General features: G+C 37.1%; 1 protein-coding gene across 1 annotated transcript; it reads right to left on the bottom strand.

Annotated features, from left to right (window-relative positions):
• Positions 1 to 7433: 7433 nt before the first annotated feature.
• Positions 7434 to 9452, bottom strand: CXCL10 (C-X-C motif chemokine ligand 10). Its single transcript, XM_057729160.1, has 4 exons — positions 9343 to 9452; positions 8677 to 8803; positions 8361 to 8450; positions 7434 to 7930 (listed from the first exon to the last, which is right to left on the bottom strand). Exons 1-4 carry the CDS (start codon positions 9401 to 9403, stop codon positions 7912 to 7914), a joined length of 297 nt encoding a protein of 98 aa, XP_057585143.1. The 5' UTR covers positions 9404 to 9452; the 3' UTR covers positions 7434 to 7911.
• Between the last annotated feature and the right edge of the window lie 496 nt (positions 9453 to 9948).

Here is a 9948-nt window from a genome sequence, read left to right on the forward strand (position 1 = left end):
GAGGGGCATGGATTTTCCCCTCCTCTTAATAGCTATTGCTGCTACTAAAGCATTAGACTTAGTGTTAAAGCACTTTTGTTTTTGAAATTTATATAAATCCCTGCTTAAAACTGTAATTCTGTTCCCAATGGGGACCTCTCGTCATCTAGTACACAGTTTGCCAGTACACATATTGGACATTGTAATGGGAGAAGGTCATCATTCCTTCTGTGCCTATCTGATGATTCAACAAAACTAGTAAGCTTCTCTTTAATTCCAAATTTACTTTCTCCTAAGGTTTAAGAACTACCTAATGTCTTTGGAAAGTTGTCTTGTTCTTGGAGGGAACACTGATTTCCAAAGGATTCTAGCTATGGCAGATGTCAATAACTCACTTTATATATCTGGTCAACAAGTATTTATTGAACATGACTGTGTGCCCAGTACTCTTGTAGATACCAAGAATACAGTGGTAAGTTAGACAGGTATAGTCCATGCTCTTGTACAGCATTGTGGGTATAAAGAATAAACAGATAAATAAAGATATACAGTTGACTGTTGAACAACATAGGCTTGAACTGCATGAGTCCACTTTTCCGGCAGATTTTTTTTTAGTAAATACTACAGTACTACACTGACCCGTGGTTGGTTGAATCCACAGATGTGGCACTGCTGGTACAGAGTAACCTTGGAACTGGAGGGCCAACTAGAAAGTTATACTTAGATTTTTGTTTGCCTGGGGGGAGAGCGGCACACCTAACTCTTGCAATGTTCAAGGATCAACTCTATTTACACATAGTGATAAAAGCTATAAAGGAGGGTAATGAGATTGAGAGAGAAATGGTGCTATTTTCAATAGCTTGGTGAGGAAAGCCTTGGCGAAGGTGATATTTGAGCAGAGATAAGGAATAAAAAAGGAGCAAGCTGTGGAAGGGATGGGAATATGTTTACTGTACTTGAGAAGCACTAGGAGGCCAATATGGCTGGTGTGGAAAGGTGGAGGCGGAGAGTGGGAGGAATGAGGTGGGAGGTTTATGCAGAGCCTTACAGACTATGGTGGATTTTGGATTTCATGTAAAGTGGTGGAATTCTGTTGGAAGGATGAAACCAGGGAAGAAACATAATCTTATTTATGTTTTATAAATATTGCAGTGGCTGTTGTATAGTGAATAAACTGCAGCAGACAAAAGGGTTAGCAGGGAGACTGATGACAAACACATCTGGTGACCTGAAATATATTCACTAATAGTTCAGTGATTTTTAACACAAGGCATTAAGTTTTAGTCTACTAGCATGGAGAAGTTCTGGAATCTAAATGACTCTGTTTTCAGTTCAGATCTTTTTTTCAGAGATAATTAGTTTCATGAAGGTCCCTGAGAACATAAATCCTAGCCCTTTAAGATTGACACTTAAAATTCAGTGTCTTTGAAAATTGCTTATGTTTTCTTTTTTGTCTGATTAAAAACAGTGAAAATGTTCTGTATAGAAAACTTGGAAAATAGAATTAAAAAAATTATATATAATCCTATCGTGTAGAAATAGTATTTTCATTAACTCTCAACAGTTGTTTCTCTTAGCAACATTTCTGGAAGATTTCTGTTTCTACTTCTCTTTTGAGAAAACAGAGGCCCACACAAGCTTTAATGACTTTTTTCCCCCCTCAGATCTTTATTGGAGTATAATTGTTTTACAATGTTGTGCAGTTTCCACTGTACAACAAAGTGAATCGGTTGTATTTACACATATATGCCCATATCCCTTCCTTCTTGAACCTCCCTTCCCTCCTCCCTATCCTACCTCTTTAGGTCATCATGAGGCATCCAGTTGATCTCCCAGTGTTGCAACTGCTTCCCACTAGCTGTTTATTTCACATTTGGAAGTGTATATATATCTATGCTACCCTCTCACTTTGTCCCAGCTTCCCCTCCCCACGACCCCCACCCCATGTCCTCATTCTCTATGTCTGCGTCTGTATTCTTATTCTGCCCCAGGTTCATCAGTACCATTTTGTTTTTGTTTTAGATTCCATATATATGCGTTAGCATACAGTATTTGTTTTTCTCTTTCTGACTTACTTCACCCTGTATGACAGATTCTAGGTCCATTCACCTCACTACAAATAACTCAATTTTATTCCTTTTTATGGCTGAGTAATATTTCATTCTATATGTGTGCCATGTCTTCTTTATCCATTCATCTGTTGATGGACATTTAGGTTGATTCCATGACCTGGCTATTGTAAATAGTGCTGCAATGAACATTGGAGTGCATGTGTCTTTCTGAATTATGGTTTTCTCTGGGTATATGCCCAGGAGTGGGATTGCTGGGTCATATGGTAGTTCCATTTTTAGTTTTTTAAGGAACCTCCATACAGTTCTCCATAGTGGCTGTATCAGTTTACATTCCCACCAACAGTGCAAGAGGGTTCCCTTTTCTCCACACCCTCTCCAGCATTTGTAGTTTCTAGACATTTTGATGATGGCCATTCTGACCAGTGTGAGGTGATACCTCATTGTGGCTTTGACTTGCATTTCTCTAATGATTAGTGATGTTGAGCATCTTTTTATGTGTTTGTTAGCCATCTGTATGCCTTCTTTGGAGAAATGTCTATTTAGGTCTTCTGTCCATTTTTGGATTGGGTTGCTTGTTTTTTTGCTGTTGAGCTGCATGAACTGTTTATATGTTTCAGAGATTAATCTTTTGTTGCCTCGTTGGCAAATGTTTTCTCTAATTCTGAGGGAATAGCCAAAGCAATCTTGTGAAGGAAAAATGAAGCTGGAGGAATCAGGCTCCCTGACTTCAAACTATACTACAAGGCTACAGTAATCAAGACAGTATGGTCCTGGCACAAAAACAGAAATATAGATCAACGGAACAGGATAGAGAGCATTTGTAGTCAGAGATAAACCCATGCACATATGGTCACTTTATTTGACAAAGGAGGCAAGAATATACAATGGAGAAAAGACAGCCTCTTCAATAAGCGGTGCTGGGAAAACTGGACAGCTACATGTAAAAGAATGAAATTAGAACACTCCCTAGCACCGTACACAAAAATAAACACAAAATGGACTAAAGATCTAAATGTAAAGCCAGACACTATAAAACTTTTAGAGGAAAACACAGGCAGAACACTCTATGACAAATCAAAGCAAGATCCTTTTTGACCCACTTCCTAGAGTAATGGAAATAAAAACAAAAATAAACAAATGGGACCTAATTAAACTTAAAAGCTTTTGCACAGCAAAAGAAACCATAAACAAGACAAAAAGGCAACCCTCAGAATGGGAGCAAATATTTGCCAATGAAGCAACTGACAAAGAATTAATCTTTAATGACCTGTTAAATATTGTATTCTTCCTGCCTTATTGAGGTTCTGGGCCAGTCTCTGAATGGAGGGAGAACAGTGTGAGTCAGTTATCAAGGTCTAGATATGGGACAGTGAATTAACTAAGTATGGTCTGACAAAGAAAATTGAGACAAAATTATAATCATTTTTCCCTTTCTCATGTTCCCTTCTTTGTAAGAGGCCAGTGTTCTTAAATCAGGTTGCAACATATTGATCGTTGTGGGGCATTTATTTCCCCAGAGAGGTTCTCCCACTGAGATTCACAACATGACTGTAATGCAGTAGATATGTCCATTTTGTTCACTGTGTGCATCATATTTTATTTACATCAAACATAGCTTTTTGCTCAGAAAAGACATTCTTCTTCATCTCTTATCTAACTTCCCTAAGAATAGAGACTTATTTTTTTACATATCTGCCTAGACTTCTCTTTCTGAACTAGATTTCTGCATGCACCTTGTTTTCTGGCTTATATAATTTTTAAAGATCTCACTAAATTTTTTTTTTCTATTCATGGAAGAGATAAGTACACTTTCCCTTTCAAGTTTATATCCCTCATGGCAGTTAAGTAAGGCAGTACCTTGTTCTGGAGAAGGCAGTGTAGACTACAACATTTAAGAGCCAGTATGCCACTTACATCCTTCCCTTTCTGACATGGCAGCCCTCAGTTGAGATAGAGGGAGACTGTATTCCTGAGTTAGCATAGAGGCCCTGCCTACCTGCATGGAACTTTGAGCAAGAAATAAATTTTCATTGTGTTAAGTCTTTAATATTTTGAGAGCTTTATTACTGTAGCATAGTCTAGCACTCTTGTACATTTTTTGGTGTATGTTTTGTAATATGTATATAGCTTATAAATATGTAATGACGGTAATGGCATACTTAGAATAGAAGGGCTTTCATGATCTAATTCCTGTTTTCTCTCCAACATCATTTCCCACAATATCCATACCTCTGACTTTAAGCTTACATTCTTTCAGATTGAAAACACTATACTGTTTCACACCTATGCCTTTGTACGTGCTTTTTCCTCTACTGGAATTCACTTTTATCCTTGCACCTATCAGATACATATGTGTCTTTCAAATTCCAGATTGCCATCACTTTCCCAGGAAAGGCTTCCCTGATTTTCTCTACTTCCTTTGTACATTTGGAGGTTTTTCAGTCCATGGCGTTTTTTCAGTTCAAATTTATTTACCTTTGTCTCTGTCATTAACAGTAAATTATAAACTCACGGTGCAGTAATTTCTCTTAACCTGGTATATAATGGGGATAAATAAATGTTTATTAAATGTATGTCCTGCTTTGAACAGAGAGCAATTTAAATCTCTGTTGCTTAATACCTTTCTGAGAATTAGTTGACAGTCAGTTGAGAATAAGATAGGGATCTTTGTACAGATTCATGGGATCAGGAAGAAAAAGAAAATGAGAGGGCAGGAAGGAGAAATTCTGCCCCTTCAATTTTGCTGTGATCCAGTTAAGGTTTTCACAATAATGGTTGTATACTGTATTCCTTTGTTATATACCAGAATGTGTTAGTATTTGCACTTTCTCTGTCTTTTTCAATATTGTGTTAGATTTTTATTTATTTATTTATTTATTTAGTTTTTTCTGTTGAGGTATAATTGACATATTAGTTTCAGGTTTAGAATCTAATGATTCAGTATTTGTATATATTGTGAAGTGATCACCACAAAGTCAACATCTGTCACATAGTTACAAATTTTTTTCCTTGTGATGAGAACTTTTAAGATTTACTCTGTTAGCAACTTTCAATTATGCAGTACAGCATTGTAACTATAGTCACCATGTTGTACATTATATCCCCAGTGATAGCTCTCTTATTCTTTGATATTTGCTATGTGAAGTTGTTTGATATTCATGAAGACATCTCACAGTTGGTAACGTTCTGCAGTTTTTTGTTTCTTTGCTAGTTTGTTTTACTGTGTTAATGTAAAATAGAGCATGTGTTTAAAAATTAGAAGCGTATAGGTACAGATTAAAGAACAGATTCTGTGTACCCGCTATCTAGGTAAAAAATAGAACTTTACCTTCCTTAGTCCAGAAGCCCCTTATATGTTCTTCCTTGATTGCATTTTCTTCTCACCTCCTGAAATAATCACCATCCTGAACTTTATGGAAATCATTCCTTTGTTTTTTGTTTTTTATCATATATGTCTTTACTGCCAAGTAACAGTTGACTCTTGAACAGTGTAGGGATTGCAGCACCATCCCTCTCCCCCCAAGTCAAAAATCCATGTATAACTTTATAGTCAGCTCTCCGTATCTGTGTTTTCACACCTGTGGATTCAGCCAACTCCAGATCATGTAGTACTGTAGTATGTATTGGAAAAAAATCCCCATATAAGTAGACCCACATAATTCAAACTTGCATGTTCAAGGGTCTTTGTACAGTGTTAACGTTGCTTGTTTTAAAACTTCATAGTAAATGGAATCATGCTGCATGTACTTTTCTGTGACATGCTCCTTTTGTGCACGATTATTTTTGAAATTCATCTGTGTTGATGTGTATAATTGTACTTCACTTATTTCCATGCTGTGGAAATATTCCATTGAATTAAAATACTCTAACTTGCTTATCATTCTAGTTATGAACATTTGGATTTATATCGAGAGTTTTACTGTTATAAACAATGTAGCTATAATGTTTTCTCATGTATATTCTCGTCAGTAATTTATGGTGTCTACATAGTAATAAAATTGCTAGGGCATAGAGTGTGCGTGTGTTAAATTGTATAAGATAATACCAAGCTGACTTTCAAGGTAGTTATAGCTATTTTCTCTTTCATCAAAAGTGGAAGTATCTCATTGCTCTAGATACCTTCCTAACACTTGGTATTACCCAACTTAAAAATTTTTTCTAGTCTGGTGGTATGAAATGGTATATCATAATGATTTGCACATACATGTCCCTGGTTGCTAATGAAATTGAGCATCTTTTCATATGTTAAGGGCTTGTGTTTTCTTCTTTCGTGAAATTCCTGTTCGTTTCCTCTTTTTCAGTTAGCTATCTTTTCCTTTTTCATTCATAGGTGTTCTCTATATGTTTTTTTAAAAATATTTTATTTACTTATTTAGGTTTTGCCAGGTCTTAGTTGTGGCACGTGGGATCTTCCTTGCCACATGTGGGATCTTTGTTGTGGCATGTGGAATATTTAGTTGCAGCATATGGGATCTATTTCCCTGACCAGGGATCAAACCTGGGCCCCCTGCATTGGGAGCGTGGAGTCTTAACCGCTGGACCACCAGGGAAGTCCCCTCTAACTGTTTTAGATATTAATAATTTGCCAACTAAATGCACTATGAATACCTTTTTGGTGACAAATTGCATATGGGAGGTGAGGGAGAAGGAGTATAGAGTTACTCCCAGAATTCTGGTTTGGGGAACTGGATGGATGATGGTGCTGTTAAACTAGGGTATAGAGTAGAGGAGGAGAAATAGATCTGGGGGAGAGAGGAATTTAAGATATTTTGGAGTTTGATGTTTCCATGGGATGTCGAGTTGCAAATGTCTCATAGAAAGCTGACTCTAAGGATCTAAAGCTCAGGCCAAGCTCTGTTATGCCACAAAAGTCCCAGAGGAATCCTGTATGATGGGCCTTTCAGGAGACTATAGTTGGAGAGAATATGGTGATTCTCAAACTCACTTGTCCTCAACCTATCTCTTCTTCTTCTCTAGGTTGTGGGTTCTCCAGTTGAAGCTTTTTATGAAATAAATGTCTCAGTTAAATGACACACCAGACACTTCATCTTAGTTATAATTAGCTTTATTATGTTTTGGTCTCTAAACAGTTAAATAGTCTTTCTTAATATTTCTAGGAGAGAACATTACTTTTGTTTTGAAAAGCATTCAGTCTATTTGTCTTACATAACATGCAGATCATTATCTAAATTTTAAAATTTCTCTTATTGTAGTACTTAATTACACAAGTTATTCATAAACACTGAAAACAATATAAGAAACATATACATCTAAGAATTTTACTTTGTGTAGTCTTTGACTAAGTAATACTATTTTCACATACATTTCCAGCTATTTCTAGCTGCTTCTGTGTATTTGGAATTATGTATATAACACTTGGAAGAATATGGACCCCTTGAAGGGATGGCAGTAGAAACCCGTGAAGTAAAGATCTTTCTTTAAAAAGCAGATTGTATTATTGCTTTGAATACCTTTGAGTTATTTGAGATTCTAGGATCTCTGATAAGCCCAGAGGTGGAAAGATCCCTTAATAACCTTTAGAAAATAGGAAAGGTGAGGAAACTGTCAGTAGCAGGGCTAGGACTTGGCACATCCACTAAGAACGTAGTGCCTCAGCATAGCTTATAGTATAGTGCCAGGGCAGAGTTACTACTGAACAACTCAGGATGATGAGCCGTCCACCGCCCTGCAGGAGTAGTAGCAGCTAATTTGGTGGCTGTGATTGGTCACCTTTTAGGAGAACTGCAATCCACAGACAATTAGGGCTTGACATAAACTGTATGTAGGAAAATGATGGCAGAGGTAGCTTCTCTCTGGTCGATTCTTATCAGCATTGCAGTGATTATGCCTCTCTCTGTGTTCAAGGAGATCTTTTAGACCTGTAAGAAGAAAAGGAGGGTGTAAATGACACTGACTTCAGTCTGAATTCTGCTTGGAACATGCCGAATTCATAGATAATCCCAAGTCTTCGGGTGAAATATGTGGCGAGCTTCTTTCCTGCTGCTACACAATCATTGTGGGTTGCATGGGATGTATTTTTAAGGCCAGGAAAAGCTTGGGATAAATTTGACATCTTTGTTTGGATAGTTATAGCTCTCCTTCAAGGTTGAAGTGACCTGTTGACACTTCTAGGCAGTAATCAGGGTAACTTTTGATACCACACAAGATGACAGCTCAGTATATGGAGGCATGGTGGTAACACCGTCTAAAGCCAAGAATTCCACAAGAAAGCCCGATGCAGATATTTCTAACTTCCCAAGATCGACATTTCTTAAAGAGCAGTTCTTCTGCGAGCAATAGCAAACCTACCTTTCCTTGTTAATTGCTTTCAGTAAATTCTTGATGGTCTTAGATTCTGGATTCAGACATCTTTTCTCCCCATTCTTTTTCATTGTGGCACTATAGAGGTAAATAGGAGTGAGAATATTTAAAACAGTGATGGGCCGGTAAAACGAATGGAGTATACAGTTTTAAAGTCAGACATTTAGGTTTCACTTTAGATATCTCCCTTTGCTGTACAGAAGTCTTAGAATCATCATAAATCCTTCACTGATTTTTGTGATCATCATGTATTTAATATATGATTACAATCAGGGAGGTGATCATTAGGTGGGATTTTACTTACATGATCTCAACACGTGGGCAAGATTGACTTGCAGGAATCACTTCAAGTTTTTCTAAGGACTTTGGATTAACAGGTCGATCACTGATCTTGATGCAGGCACAGCGTGTAGTCCTAGAGAGAGGTATTCCTGCAGGAAAAGAGACAGGTACAGCAGATGACATTAGCGCAGTTTTCATTTCAGGCATTTAATATGGATTGGGTAGTACTTAGCTGAACCTGTACCTCTGTGTAATCACATAGTCAGCCTGTGATCGTACAGGTCTGTATGATTAATTAGTTGATTCTCTGAAAGAATGGAATTGCAACTTGTTGGTTGTAAGATCATACTCTTGAGGTATGATCATATAGTTACTTAACTAAGGAGGTCATATAGTTACTTAAATTAACTAAGGAGATACCCGTCTCCTCCCCTTTCTCCTCTGTCCCTCACATTTTCTCTGTTTATCCCTCTTCCACTTCCACTCCTACCTTCCTCCTCCTCTCTTTCTTTTATTCCACTTGCTTCTCTGACTATAAACTCTGACCAGAAGGAGTCTCTGCTCATTTACCTTTCATGTATAAGGTAGGCTGTAAAACTTTTGCAAATACATTATTTCTACACTTCTAGAATTTATACCCAGTCCTATTTTTGATCTTACAAATTAAATATCCATTGATATTCCTTACCTTGAGTTCCACTCAGAGTCAGAAGGATAAGGCAGAAAATAAGAACAGCACTTTGATTCATGGTGGTGCAACTGAAGGTTCTTCAGCAATAGGCTCAGACTGCCTGAACAGTTGAGGAGTGCCTCAGAACACGTCGGGCTAGGATTCTATATTTATTTGCAAAGGCACTTTCCCTCTCTAACTCTGATTGGATAACATTACAGTTGACTTGACAAAGCCTTTATATGTTCCTTGGGGAAGTCCCATGTTGCAGAATCAAAGATGTTATTTGTATTTATTGTGGCTTCTCAGTTATGGAATTTCCCTCCACCTCCTTCATTTCAATAATAGTGAGCTAGGTTTCACTTTCTAAAACATGAACTGTTTCTTGAAAAACATAACTTTATTGCAAGCAGAAATACTTTAAAAAAAGTGGAACTTGGATTCTAATCTCACACCTCCTGCAAAATACAAATGTCCACTTAAATTCAAGTTAAATTCCTAAGTACAGTTTTAAAATGAGCAAACCTTAATATTTGTTTTGACTCCACTTAAATTTGCAGCAGAAAGACATGCATAGGAGTAGCTTGCATTTATTCACTTTTTAGGGTTTCACAGATGTTGTAT

This window comes from Hippopotamus amphibius, chromosome 3, assembly GCF_030028045.1.
Source record: "Hippopotamus amphibius kiboko isolate mHipAmp2 chromosome 3, mHipAmp2.hap2, whole genome shotgun sequence".
Lineage (NCBI taxonomy): Eukaryota > Metazoa > Chordata > Mammalia > Artiodactyla > Hippopotamidae > Hippopotamus > Hippopotamus amphibius.

What these genes read in the sequence shown, in the direction of transcription:
- CXCL10 (XM_057729160.1), bottom strand. Translation starts at nt 9,403, where the DNA reads ATGAATCAAAGTGCTGTTCTTATTTTCTGCCTTATCCTTCTGACTCTG. An exon ending in GACTCTGAGTGGAACTCAAG is followed by an intron (nt 8,804 to 9,342) that starts GTAAGGAATATC and finishes CTTTTCCTGCAG; the next exon opens with GAATACCTCTCTCTAGGACT. An exon ending in TGCCCACGTGTTGAGATCAT is followed by an intron (nt 8,451 to 8,676) that starts GTAAGTAAAATC and finishes TTACCTCTATAG; the next exon opens with TGCCACAATGAAAAAGAATG.